Source organism: Nanorana parkeri, unplaced genomic scaffold (genome assembly GCF_000935625.1).
Source record: "Nanorana parkeri isolate BGI_ZX_2015 unplaced genomic scaffold, ASM93562v1 scaffold962, whole genome shotgun sequence".
Taxonomy (NCBI): domain Eukaryota; kingdom Metazoa; phylum Chordata; class Amphibia; order Anura; family Dicroglossidae; genus Nanorana; species Nanorana parkeri.
In genome coordinates this window covers 611,610-625,812 of record NW_017307230.1, presented here as the reverse complement: position 1 = coordinate 625,812, position 14,203 = coordinate 611,610, and the positions used below count along the sequence as shown (strand labels likewise).

Sequence of the window (14,203 nt, the reverse complement as noted above, 5' to 3'; positions counted from 1 at the left end):
TGCTCTGTAGTTCAAAGAGGTGATCTGGGCAGAGCTGATAACCCTTCTTGGGGTGACATTACAGCGTGCATAGGAAACTGCAAGCACACTGGTACTCCGGCAGGATCAACAGTTACTATTAAAATGGAAATACTTTTAATGGTATACTAGCAGGCCTGGCGCTACCGCAAGGCAAGCGGCCGCCTGAGGGCGCTGCAGGGTGAGGGCGGAAGAAACAGGGCATTTTGATAAGTGCTTGTACTTGTCAAAATGCCCCGATGCTTGCGGTATTAATTTTTTTTCACTTACCTTCGGTGCGGGAGAGCAGCGTCGAGTCAGCGCGGGTCCGGTGGGAGGAGCTAAAACATGCTGATAGGGAGCCGGCCCAGCGCTACAGGGGGTCAGGGGGGGGGGGGTCGGGGGTTGGGGAGGGCGCAAAAATGCAACTTTGCCTGTGTAGGCAAAAATCCTAGCACCGGCCCTGTATACTAGAGCTGAACTATGGGCTGGAATAAATACTAGGGATGCACCGATACTAGTATCGATATCGGTGGCGATACCAAGTATTTGGGTGAGTACTCATACTCGCCCAAATGCTCAGATACCTTCCCCGATACCGGAACTTCCAGTCAGAAGATTTCCTCTAATCAGCAGTGCCGTATGGGGAACATGGAGCCAGCTTCCTGTGCGATCAGGAAGCTGGGCTGCGAGTAATGACCCGGCTTCCTAATTGGCCGAGTGCTGAAGCTAGGGGGGGCATGTGCCCCAGGCACCGCTGGCAGAGCCAGTGGCAGATTCGATAGGGGGGAAACAATTAATATTATTACTGGGCTGGGGCAGGCGGCACCGCTCCCTCCCTCCACTAGCACTGCCATTCCTGCAGGCACACCCGCACTTATGTATGTATGTGTATATATACTGTATGTATATATAGATATATTCTCATATGTTTTGTTTCTTCATATAAATATATTCCTATATGTGTGTGTGTATTATATATATTTATGTATTTATTTATTTTTACATTCATATTAGTGGTCCGCGGGATTTAAAATTATGAATTTAGTGGTCCATGAGGTCCAAAAAGTTGGCGACCGCTGGTTTAAAACACAAGAACATCAGTACAATGAATGGGGTAACTGCACAGTTGTACCGTTCACATTTGTGTCCACAAGGTGGCGCACTAACAAATATAATCCTGCCGCTTACCCACATGGTGGACCCAGAAGGGCTTTGGGTAGTACAAGCTCCGGTCTCCATCCTCAGTTGGCACTTTAATTTTCAAGGAGACCGTAACGTCGTTTCTTGCCAGGAAGGCGCAGTCACAATCTTTTAAAGTGACCACCTGCTTGCAGCTCTGCCATGCTTCCTCCCTGCATACAAGGAACAGCAGTCACATGCAGAAGCAGAGAGCTTACCTAAAGCGGAATGACCGCATTTCGGCTCTGGTTGGGATTTAACCCGATTTGTGGATCCCCATTGTTCTCTTCCCATTGATCTGTATACCCTGGTGGTGATCCCCGTACCTGTATCTATAGAAGACTTGCTGGAATGGCGGCAGGTCAATGTCCGTCTTCTCTTTCCATTGGCAGCACACGAAAGTCAGGTCAGAGGTGAAACATTTCAGGCCGGAAATATCTAAAAGAAAGATGGCTGACAGTGAGAGGAAGGAAATGCCCCCAATAGTGACAGCGGCAGCAGCAAAAGCAAACATTGTCTGAAGTTCAAACCCTCCCCCACTCTATTGCAAATATGTTTTTGTTTATAAACCTGATGGAGAGATTTCTCACCACATGCTGTCTTCATAGGAAGCAAGGGAAAATGTCCCAAAAAGGATTGCTTTTGAGGGAGGGGCTTAAAACTTTTTTATTACTTTGCTTAATTGCTATCACATAGGGGACTTACAATCCCCCATGTGATAGCATATCAGTGGTGACAGGTACACTTTAAGGTGACACTAGGGGTCTAATACACCTATTGAAGTGCTTCTGGACAGCTGAGGGACCAGACGTGACGCAATCACCGTACCCACTTCCTGCCAACACCCGTGATGCCAGTCCCAGTCCAGCAGGAGGGGCAGCGGAGCCCGAGAATGAAGGCAGGGGTTTCGGTCACACACTGTCCTGGCTCCTGGAAGCGATCTGGCGGCAGCTCAGCCACCAGAATCGCTTCAAGGGTAAAGCCAACAGTCAGTAAGTGCTGCTCTCTCTGCTTGTGCAGGGTGGCTGGTCTTGTCTCTGCCCCCTCCTGTAATAAAGACCGCTCACTGCTGCTCTCTCTTCTTGTGCAGAGGGACTGGTCTGGTCTCTGCCGCCTCCTGTAATACAGCCTGCTTACTGCTGCTCTCTCTACTTGTGCAGGGTGGCTGGTCATGTCTCCGCCCCCTCCTATAATAAAGACTGGTCACTGCTGCTAATCTTTTTATTAAAAGACTCAAGCAACGTTCACCTCTCACTGCTGCTCTCTCTGCTTGTGCAGGGTGGCTGGTCATGTCTCCGCCCCCTCCTGTAATAAAGACCACTCACTGCTGCTCTCTCGCCTTGTGCAGGGGGACTGGTCTTGTCTCTGCCTCCTCCTGTAATAAAGACCGCTCACTGCTGCTCTCTCATTGTGCAGTGTGACTGGTCTTGTCTCTGCCTCCTCCTGTAATAAAAAACGGTCACTGCTGCTATTTTTTGTATAGGGTGACTGATCTGGTTCCCGCCCACATCTGTAGTTTCCTGTAGTGGGTGGAGCCTGCTGGGCCCCTCCCACAGCTCTGCTCTCTGTACAGCACTGCGACTGCTAATATCTGGACTTGTAAGGCATTTGATGCGGACAAAGTTGCTTTACATACTCTGTTGCTAGATATTCAAACACATTTGTTGTGCCTGGAATGATTACAGTAATAAAAATGTTTTTTACCTGAATACCCCGAACTCTCGAACATGATCACGTCTGACCACGGCCCCCAGATTGCATGTTCACCTATCCATGATGTGCGGACGCGAAGTTGGTAGCGCAGGTGCGGCATGAGCTGAGTCAGCGTCAGTTCTTTGCCCGATACGATCTGCTCAGAGATACAATGTGGTCACCAATGTGTCACATTCTACGGATCGTTTCCGGACACAAGAGATACAAAATCACCTTCCGCTGCTTGTCTGTGGAATCCTCCGACCAATACTGAACCTCGTACTGCAGAATAAAGGAGAACTCGGATTCCGGGGGGTCCCACCGCACAACCATCTGCTCTCTGCTTTCATCCCAGGTAACCCTGATATTGCCGGGATACGGGAATATTCCTGGAAAACACACCGAAAATGTTCCCGTTAAATGTGATAAATCACATCTGCCCCTGCTGAGACCCTCCACATCTGTCCCTGCTGAGACCCTCCACATCTGTCCCTGCTGAGACCCTCCACATCTATCTCTGCTGAGACCCTCCACATCTATCACTGCTGAGACCCTGCACATCTCCCCTGCTAAGACCCTCCACATCTGTCCCTGCTGAGACCCTCCACATCCGTCCCTGCTGAGACCCTCCACATCTGTCCCTGCTGAGACCCTCCACATCTGCCCCTGCTGAGACCCTCCACATCTGCCCCTGCTGAGACCCTCCACATCTGTCCCTGCTGAGACCCTCCACATCTGCCCCTGCTGAGACCCTCCACATCTGTCCGTGCTGAGACCCTCCACATCTATCCCTGCTGAGACCCTCCACATCTACCCCTGCTGAGACCCTCCACATCTGTCCGTGCTGAGACCCTCCACATCTGTCCGTGCTGAGACCCTCCACATCTGCCCCTGCTAAAACCCTCCACATCATATTGCTGGGATTTGTAGTCCTCTATAGCTGATGGTATTATTCTGCATTGCTGTATATCGTATTGCTGGGATTTGTAGTCTTCTATAGCTGATGGTATTCTACACTGCTGTGTGATGTATTGCTCGGATTTGTAGACCCCTATAGCCAGTGCCATTTGGCTTTGCTGCAGAATGTATTGCTGGTATCTGTAGTCCTCTATAGCTGATGGTATTTTTCTGCGTTGTTGTACAATGCACTGCTGAGATTTGTAGTCCCCTATAGCTAATGATATTATTCTGCATTGCTGTATAATGTATTGCTGGGATTTGTAGTCCTCTATAGCTGATGGTATTATTCTGCATTGTTGTATAATGTATTGCTGGGATTTGTAGTCTTCTATAGCTGATGGTATTCTACACTGCTGTGTGATGTATTGCTGGGATTTGTAGTCCTCTATAGCTGATGGTATTATTCTGCATTGCTGTATAATGTATTGCTGGGATTTGTAGTCTTCTATAGCTGATGGTATTCTACACTGCTGTGTGATGACAGATTGGGATTTGTAGTCCTCTATAGCTGATGGTATTATTCTGCATTGCTGTATATCGTATTGCTGGGATTTGTAGTCTTCTATAGCTGATGGTATTCTACACTGCTGTGTGATGTATTGCTCGGATTTGTAGACCCCTATAGCCAGTGCCATTTGGCTTTGCTGCAGAATGTATTGCTGGTATCTGTAGTCCTCTATAGCTGATGGTATTTTTCTGCGTTGTTGTACAATGCACTGCTGAGATTTGTAGTCCCCTATAGCTAATGATATTATTCTGCATTGCTGTATAATGTATTGCTGGGATTTGTAGTCCTCTATAGCTGATGGTATTATTCTGCATTGTTGTATAATGTATTGCTGGGATTTGTAGTCTTCTATAGCTGATGGTATTCTACACTGCTGTGTGATGTATTGCTGGGATTTGTAGTCCTCTATAGCTGATGGTATTATTCTGCATTGCTGTATAATGTATTGCTGGGATTTGTAGTCTTCTATAGCTGATGGTATTCTACACTGCTGTGTGATGTATTGCTGGGATTTGTAGTCCTCTATAGCTGATGGTATTATTCTGCATTGCTGTATAATGTATTGCTGGGATTTGTAGTCCTCTATAGCTGGGATTATCCGGGGCTTACATAGCTGGACAGATGTATCTCCAACAAAGGGATTGGTTTGTCCTGTGCCATACATATTAGTAATCATCGCTCCTCCTTACCCAACATCTCCACCTGGACTGTGCGTTGGCGCAGAATCTGATTGTTACTTTTATCTTTGATGAAAACATGGAGGTTATTGAAGAGTCGGACGTCATCATGCTCGCACACGTACAGCGCCGGGCTCCCGTTCTGGATTCTGATGTCACACTCCTCCTCCGACTCTTTGCTGGGAACAGAATCTCTAAAGAGACAAAAGGAAATCTGAATTCACGTGGAGCTCCGGCCCAAAATGTATTTTTTTAAGTTTTAGAAGGAAGGTGGAGATGGTTAGGACCCCTCTAAAGGTCCCACCAGGGAAATTTCCTTTTTGCTTCCTGTTCCGGAAGACACAACAGGAAGTGAGAGGAAATCTTTCCGAAGAGAGAGAAAATCCTCTCTTAGTTGTCAATGGAACAGAGGGTCCTAAATAAGGGGTGTGACTACAGATCATGGGGCCTCATAGCTAAATTTTGATGGTCCCACGGGAACCTCCCTACTATCATGGATCTCAACGTAAAGAATGCCTACGTCAATCAGTCAGTCAATGCAAAAGGGGTCAGGGGACAGGAAGGGGAGGGGGGAATCAATGCCTGGAGTGAACTTTTAACATTCATTTTCCGGATAACCGCTCTGTCCTCAGGAGCTCCCCAATCTCTCTCATCATCTCGGGTCCTCCCACCCCTCCCTCCAGGCTGTGGTAGAGCATGCTATAGCGTGTGCATGACCACAAAAAACATGCCCTAGTACAAACTTCTATAAACTGTGGGGGGTATTTTGGCAGAACTACAAACAGCTGCCAGGTTAGTTGAGGAGACCCTCTGGGATATTTACAGACTGTGTTAGGCATTCAGGGTTAGTTTCAGTGTTGGCCGGGATGACCAGATGCTCTGAAGTTGGTGAATCTACACAGTGAGTACAGAGTCAGTGTCATCAGCAACCTCTGCAATCCTTAATGATACAGTACTGGGCTTGTGTTATCTTCACATGCACACAGATTTTCTATGTTTTCATTGCCTCAACAGCCCCCCTAATGGGTCCCCCCTCTACCCCCGGGCCCCATAACAGCTGTGTGGACTGCTATGGTTACTGCTACAACAATATCCCTATTGGAAGATTTCTCCACTACTCCTGATCCAGTAATAACTGTAAACTGTTGACCCCTAATGGGGCCCCCTTCCACCCCCGGGCCCCATAACAGCTCTCTGGGCTGCTATGGTTACTGCTACAACAATATATGGGCTGCTATGGTTACTGCTACAACAATATACCTATTGGAAGATTTCTCCACTACTCCTGATCCAGTAATAACTGTAAACTGTTGACCCCTAATAGGGGCCCCCTTCCACCTCCGGGTCCCATTACAGCTGTGCGGGCTGCAATGGCCATTGCTATGACAGACTCCAATATGATCCAGTAATAACTGTAAACTGTTGACCCCTAATGGGGCCCGCTTCCACCCCCGGGCCCCATGACAGCTCTCTGGGCTGCTATGGTTACTGCTACAACAATATCCCTATTGGAAGATTTCTCCACTACTCCTGATCCAGTAATAACTGTAAACTGTTGACCCCTAATGGGGCCCCCTTCCTCCCCCGGGCCCCATAACAGCTGTGTGGGCTGATATGGTTACTGCTACAACAATATCCCTATTGGAAGATTTCTCCACTATTCCTGATCCAGTAATAACTGTAAGCTGTTGGCCCCTAATGGGGCCCCCTTCTACCCCCGGGCCCCATAACAGCTGTGTGGGCTGATATGGTTACTGCTACAACAATATCCCTATTGGAAGATTTCTCCACTACTCCTGATCCAGTAATAACTGTAAACTGTTGACCCCTAATAGGGGCCCCCTTCCACCTCCGGGTCCCATTACAGCTGTGCGGGCTGCAATGGCCATTGCTATGACAGACTCCAATATGATCCAGTCATAACTGGTGACACCAGAACAAGTAGGGAGGGTGAATCTCCACAGCGAGGACATAGACAGCGATAAAACCTGACAGAGGGTCCAGGCAGTTCCCCACTAAAATCAAAAACCTAAAAAGAAATTTTTGGCTATGCATTCTGTTTAAAGTGTATGTACACCCATCAGCAAACATATCATTGCTGGTCCTTGGATGCGGTGGCTGCATTCGTTTTCTTTTGTAAATAGTCCCGTCAATGATTAAATGTTACTTACTCGTCATAGGAGTAGTAAAATCCGTACGTCACATCCCTGCCGGTCCCCAGCTCTTCGGCCTCCCAGTAACATGTGATCTTCATGAAGTTTCGGGAGAAGCAGTGAGGGATGTTCTGGTCCCCGGACAGGAAGAGCAGATCTGAGGGATTAATAGCATGACTTATACTGTGACAACGCCGGGTCACATGATCAGGAATGGCAACATTGTTGCGCACTGCCAGAGTTTAGTTACTTCAAGTAGAACTGAACAGACAGACACAGTGCGTTCCGGCCCGATTCTGGCCAAGACGCGCTGCATTGCATTGCGGCCGGCTCACTATGTTGTAGGGCAGGAGGGGGCGTGGCGTTCCATTGAAATGAATGGCACCGTAGCCACGCCTTTGGGCCGCAATGCGATCGGCCGCACGCGAACGCAAGGCACATCAATGCCTGTGGTCCGGTTCTGAAGAAAATAGTGCTTGCAGCATTTTGTTTGCATCGGACCGGAACGCAGGCAATGATGTGCCTTGCTTTCCCGTTGCGTTGCGGCCGGAGGGCGGGGTTACGGTGCCATTCACTTCAATGGAACGCCCCACCCCATCCTGCCCCACAACATAGTGAGCCGGCAATGCAGTGCGTTCTGACCAGAATCGGGCCAGAACGCACTGTGTCTGGTGTGAACGAGACCTGAAGCCAACACTTCTCTTTTAGTTTTGGATACAGTAAGGGGCGGGTTATAACCCCTGTCAGATTTTTATTTGCCATCTGTGCCCCTTTGGGGAGATTTCCCTTTACTTCCTGTCCAACAGCTACAACAGGAAGTCAGAGGAAATCCCTCTAAAGTGAGGGAAATCCCTGGGGGGTCACCAGAACTTGTGTCCCCACTGGAAGATGTCCCATCTCTTCCTGTTCTGGTGATAATCCAAAATTTGGGATTTTTCTTTCACTTTCAGTGAGAACATTCACCAGGACACATAGACGGGGTGAATCTTCCTAACGGGGACACAGACAGCAATAAAAACCTGACAGGGGGGGTCTAATCCCTCTCCGCTCTGTCCAAAACAGGAAGAAAGTTTTGGCTTCCAAGGTTTTGGATATTGTTTGGATGTTTTTTAGGTACACAGTACATGTGAAAATGATCAGCGTTACGTTAATGTGCGTTAAAGTGAATCTTTCCATCCTCCAAGCATGTACACACAGAGGTCTATTTATAACCGATTCACACAGCTGTTCCCCCTACAAATCTCTCGGTGCCGATAGATGCAAAAACCAAAGTTCTCAGATAGTGTTGGTTTTCAGGTTAAATTTATGTGATGTAATACCACGATATGGCCACTAGATGGCGCTGAGGAGCAGAGGAAATAAGTAATAGGAGTACTGAGTCAGGGTGCTGTGATGTTTTCAGGAAGCTATGTACAGCAACCCGCCGGCCACTCCCACCAGCCATCATCTGCCTGCATTGCATAGAGAAGGACAGAGAGGGATGAAATCACACTTTGTTATATAATAAGTTATGTGATGAAAATGGAAAGGATTTATTTAAAAATGGCGTTTTCATCAGCTTTTCTTTCCAGAAGAACAGCACCATCTTTGCTCAGGCATCATCCAGAGTCACCATCTACTTCCTGGACTGAGACGCTGGCTCAGTGATGACAGTCATGTAAATCCTTTTGACTGTGCAGTTCTTGGCTGTGTTCACAAATGTCTGACACCAATCAGTCCCTGCTGCAGCCTCTCACCTTGTGACTTGCTGCAAAGTTACAATGTTGAAGTCCAATCAGTGGGGGAGGGGAGACTAAGGAAATGCTTCCTCCTGCCTGCAGCAGACTGATCACTGGGGGAGGAGAGACTGAGCAGGGACGTCCCGAGGCTGGGTGTCACCCGGAGCTGAAACCAGAGGACACTCCGCTGTGACGTCATCGCGCATTTGCGGTAGTCTTATTGATGCCTGTCGGCGGCCATCTTGGTGATGGACGCTGGCAGAGAGAGGAGGGGACGTTCACCCGGTGGGATGAGCTATGCCGCCGTATCCCCTCCTCTCTCCTGACCGAGTGCCCGACTTTTCGTAGGGGGTGACATTAAAATGACTGTCAGTCATTTTGGTGTCACCCCTCCAACGGTGGCACCCTGGTGCGGGCTGCACCCCCTGCACCCTCTTTGAGACTGAGGAAATGCTTCCTCCTGCCTGCAGCAGACTGATGACATCATCTCAGCCAGGGCAGAAGCTCAAGGATGGCTTTTTAATAATAAATGGCTGTACGTTGTGACATGTCGGGAATCTATCCTGATAAACATCAAACATGGCGGCACGGGACTATAAAGAGAAAGGTGTGAGAAGTCAGTTATCCTCTAGGAGTGTCGTTGGTGGAAGTTGAGGACGGAGATGGGACGGGAACAGATACATTTAAAAAGATATTTCCCTTCGGGACTCTCAGGGAAAGTCGTCATTATTGAGGACATGAAAACCTCAGGGATCAGCGGATCTCCCCCCAGATCATCCGGCTTACCTTCTTCTGTCACCAGAGACAGCACGGCGGTCACCCACAAGGTGAGGACGATGGAGACCGCTCGCTGTCCTCCGCACCGTACATCCATCATGTCCCCGAGGGGGTCCGAGCTCGGTGGTCTCCAGCAACACAATGTGCCAGGAGGTTCTCAGGGGACTTATCTGACTCTCATGCTGGAGCCGCAGGAAATACGGAGCGGCTGAGGGGGCCCCAAACCAGCGGTGTGCGGTGAGCTCTATGTGACAGTGACACGGCCCTAGGCAGCCAGTGCATCCTGTTGGTGGCTGGCATGGGGAAGACAGACAGTAAACAGCAGGAACCCGGCCAGGAGGTGATAAGAGACTTGTACTGGGATGGAGCTCGGGGACGTCGTGGTAATTAATGGCTCGCGTCTCAGTTGAAGTGTACCTATCGCGAACCAAAACATTGAAGTGGCTGCAGGATTTTAAAGCTTAAAGGAATTTTCCACTTCTGCAAAAGATGAATAAACATTCCCACGCCGCGAAAAGAGAAAAAATGAACATTTATTAAGTCTCTGCATTGGAGCCTAAAGAGCATTGCAGCTGGTGGCGGGTGCAATGGTCAGGGTTCTGCAGACTGTTGCTCCAGACCCGGGTCCTTCGGTTATGGAGATGGAGGAAGTTATCAGTGGACTACAAGCAGGACCATCCCTATAATGAGGCAGCCTTATGGGGTCACATTGGGGGGCACCCCATTTCCGAGCAGAGTGAGCCAGATTGTTAAGAGCTTGTAGCGACCTGTGACGCACTGGCCGGCACCGTACCCAGCTCATTGACGTCGCTGAGTGCCAGGAGCTGAGAGGGGCGCTCTGGCTGGTGTCCTGCCCCGGTTCCTGGTAATGACACCAGTCAGGTGGGTAGGATGCCAGACCTAAGGTACTGTGCAATTCCAGGCCTGCATTGCCAGCACAGCCCCCCTCAGACCTGCACTGTCAGTAGTCAGCATAGGGTTGCCACCTGTCCAGGATTTACCCGGACAGTCCGGGTTTTGAATGCTGTGTCCGGGTTTCCTGGCAGCAGAAACCCGGACACAAGAGGTCAGGCAGACAGGGGCAACCAAAATTAAGATAGGGGCTACTGGCCCCCCCCCACTGAAAATAGTCTCAACTGTGATATTTACATATTAATGGTTGGCGCTATTTACATATGAATAAGCCGCGACTCATTCTCCCCCCAAAAAATATCCTTGCGTCGTTAGAGTGCTCGGGTTACGCTTGAAGAAAAGGTGGGAACCCTAAGTCAGCACCCCCCCAGATCTGCAGCACCCTCACCCAGTGCCATCATGCAGAGGGTGCGGCCTGCAACAGCTCAAACCATCATTTTGGTGACTCCCCCTTTTGAAAAGTCAGACACTCATTCATGGGCCAAGAGCCCAACAGCTGCATATGAGAGGAGGGGACCCGGTGACATACAGGTTGCCACCTGTCCAGGATTCACCCGGACAGTTCGGGGTTTGAATGCTGTGTCCGGGTTTCACGGCCGCAGAGACCCTGGCAACCAAAATTAAGATAGGGGCTACTGGCCCCCCCCCACTGAAAATAGTCTCAACTGTGATATTTACATATTAATGGTTGGCGCTATTTACATATGAATAAGCCGCGACTCATTCTCCCCCCAAAAAATATCCTTGCGTCGTTAGAGTGCTCGGGTTACGCTTGAAGAAAAGGTGGGAACCCTAAGTCAGCACCCCCCCAGATCTGCAGCACCCTCACCCAGTGCCATCATGCAGAGGGTGCGGCCTGCAACAGCTCAAACCATCATTTTGGTGACTCCCCCTTTTGAAAAGTCAGACACTCATTCATGGGCCAAGAGCCCAACAGCTGCATATGAGAGGAGGGGACCCGGTGACATACAGGTTGCCACCTGTCCAGGATTCACCCGGACAGTTCGGGTTTTGAATGCTGTGTCCGGGTTTCATGGCAGCAGAAACCCGGACACAAGCTCAAACCATCATTTTGGTGACTCCCCCTTTTGAAAAGTCAGACACTCATTCATGGGCCAAGAGCCCAACAGCTGCATATGAGAGGAGGGGACCCGGTGACATACCCTATTCCACCAGATGACCGTGCCCTCCTCTCTCTGCCGGCATCCATCACCGAGATGGCTGCCGGCAGTTAAGTGCGTGTAATGACGTCACGCGGCTGCACCAGGTGACACCCAGCCTGGGGACGCCTCCGCCCTCACCTAACCCCTTCCACCAACCCAGTTTTCAATGGACATCAGTGCACTGTGAATTCTGCGAGCACCCCCCACTACAAGGGACATATCGGTAAGGAGTGCGACAAGGATAGTACTTATGGTTTTTGGGCTTGTCTCAATGGCTTCAGTTTAACATCAGTTTGAGACATTTCTGCGGTCACATAGAATTAATTGACAGTTGCATTTGACCTGCAGTCAGGCCCAAACCACACTCACTTGTAAAGTCCCTCCTCTAAATATATGGGAGCCAGTGGCGTCACAAGGGGGGTGCGGCCCACACCCAGGTGACACCATTGGAGGGGTGACACCAAAAGGACTCACAGTCATTTTGGTGTCACCCCCCTCTGAAAAGTCAGCGCTCGGTCATAGACCGAACGCCCGACAGTATCAGGAGAAAGGAGGGGACCCGGCGGCATACCTTATCCCGCCGGGTGACTGTCCCCTCCTCTCTCCGCCGGCGTCCATCACCAAGATGGCCGCCGGCAGGTATCAGAATACTGCGGCACGTGCACGATGACGTCTCGGCGGGGGGACACTCGGTTACCGCTCCGGGTGTCACCCAGCCTCGGGACGCCCCTGATGGGAGCCACCCACTTTTGACCCAAATAATCTCCTCGCTATACACTATTTTTGGGTTACTGTGCATGCTCAGAGTGATGATGTGACCCTCGGGACACCATCTTGAGGGCCAGCAATATCGGGTCAGCGCACATGTATGGAAGTCTGCTTGCTATCATGTGTAGTACTCCACACCGCTCATGAGCTAAACAGAGGTTTTGTAGACCTGCTCGGGGTGAGGTGGCCGGTCCCGGGAGTCCCGCGTTGGACACAGATCCATGAAACAAGAGATACAAACGTTATGTGAGGTTTATTGAGGTGGATACAACAACTGTACAAGGAAAGGGAAGACACATCCGGGGACACTCGGTTCTCATTCTAGGCAGTGGCAGTGTTCAGCTGTACATCGGAGGAGGAGGAGGAGGAAGGGGGTTCATCCTTATCACACACGTCCAGTCATACAATCTTTTTATAGACCCCCCATGCTGAATCTACAGAGCTACATTTGTGCGCGTTGCGTACGCGGTCAGAGAGGTTCCGGCACAAGCTGTGATCCGGCCATGGGCTTTGCAGTCCACCTCGCAGTCAACTAGTCCTTGTACGTGACGTACAATAAAGTCCTGAATTTCCGGCATGCAAAGCACGGAGGCCACAGAGCTCCCCCATCCCGGTATTACGCCTCTTCCGCCGTGGCGTCGATTCCGGCGTAGGTGAAGTTTTCAAAGAGCGCCGTGTTCACGTACGCCTGGGAGAGACAAGAAAAAAAAACACCATTGTGAGAATCAGAGCGGAATTGTGTTGCCTACCCCATCCTAATCTGTCCCATCCCTCTGGTCTTGTTCCCTTTCTAATACAAAGATATTATTAGGGATTAAATATGTTGCTGCAGAGCAAGCCACTAGTGGGAGGACTTAAAAGAGAACTATGCGGTAAGTGTTTTTCCCCATAGTTCTCTTAAGGGTCAAGGGAGGACATATACTAACCTCCTCCTGTGACCCAAAGCTCAGTATATAGCGGGCTACAGCTCGCGGTATACTGAGACCGCCGCAGCCGGGATGGATCCCGACATTACAGTCAAGATCCACTCAGCTGCGTGATTGACAGCTGGCTCTGCCTATCTAAAGGCAGAGCCAGCTGTACCCTCCCCCGTCCGTTCCGCCAGTCAGCGCTGGAGGATCAGAGCGGGGAGGGGGGAATCCCTGCAGGGAGCCGTGAGTGACAGTCACGGCTCTCTGCAGGGAGATGATCGAGAAGTGAGCGAGCGGCGGTATGTGTTCTCTCACTTCCCGATCTATTGAGCCGACGTGTGACAGTTTCATTGTCACAGGTCGTCTAGAACTATGAGGATGAGTGATTTTCACTCACCTCATAGTTCTCCTTTATAGATCTGTATATGACATATAGAGGGGGGGTGAAGCTGTGTTCATGTTAAAGGAGAACTATGTGGTCAGGGCTTTTCCCCATAGTTCTCCTTAGGGTAACGGGAGGACACAAACTAGCGTCCTCCCGTCACCCTAGGCTCAGTATACCGCCAGCTACAGCTCCCTATATACTGAGATGCCGCAGCTGAAGCGGATCCCGACAATTATGCCGGGATCCGCCCAGCTGCGTGAGTGACAGCTGGCTCTGCATATCTAGAGGCAGTGCCAGCTAAGCCCGCCCCCTCCCCCGTCCATTCCGCCAGTCAGCGCTGGCGGATCGGAGCGGGGAGGGGGGAATCCAGCCCCTAGAGAGCCGTGACAGGATCGAGAGG

General features: G+C 50.2%; 2 protein-coding genes across 3 annotated transcripts in view; both read right to left on the bottom strand.

Moving 5' to 3' along the window:
* Window positions 1–5,714, bottom strand: part of MPL (MPL proto-oncogene, thrombopoietin receptor) — a 10,589-nt gene extending 4,875 nt beyond the window's left edge. Inside the window, exons 1-6 of the mRNA XM_018566604.1 lie at window positions 5,635–5,714; window positions 5,029–5,210; window positions 3,106–3,260; window positions 2,884–3,028; window positions 1,506–1,617; window positions 1,189–1,352 (exon numbers count right to left, since the gene is read on the bottom strand). Of these exons, the coding sequence (XP_018422106.1) occupies window positions 1,189–1,352; window positions 1,506–1,617; window positions 2,884–3,028; window positions 3,106–3,260; window positions 5,029–5,210; window positions 5,635–5,714 (838 nt within the window). The remainder of the gene's footprint in view (window positions 1–1,188; window positions 1,353–1,505; window positions 1,618–2,883; window positions 3,029–3,105; window positions 3,261–5,028; window positions 5,211–5,634) is intronic.
* Window positions 5,715–12,741: 7,027 nt separating this feature from the next.
* TIE1 (tyrosine kinase with immunoglobulin like and EGF like domains 1) overlaps window positions 12,742–14,203 on the bottom strand; it is a 39,129-nt gene continuing 37,667 nt past the window's right edge. For both annotated transcript variants that reach the window (XM_018566610.1, XM_018566611.1), the window contains one exon: window positions 12,742–13,195. In XM_018566610.1, the coding sequence (XP_018422112.1) occupies window positions 13,124–13,195 (72 nt within the window). In that variant the 3' untranslated portion in view covers window positions 12,742–13,123. The remainder of the gene's footprint in view (window positions 13,196–14,203) is intronic.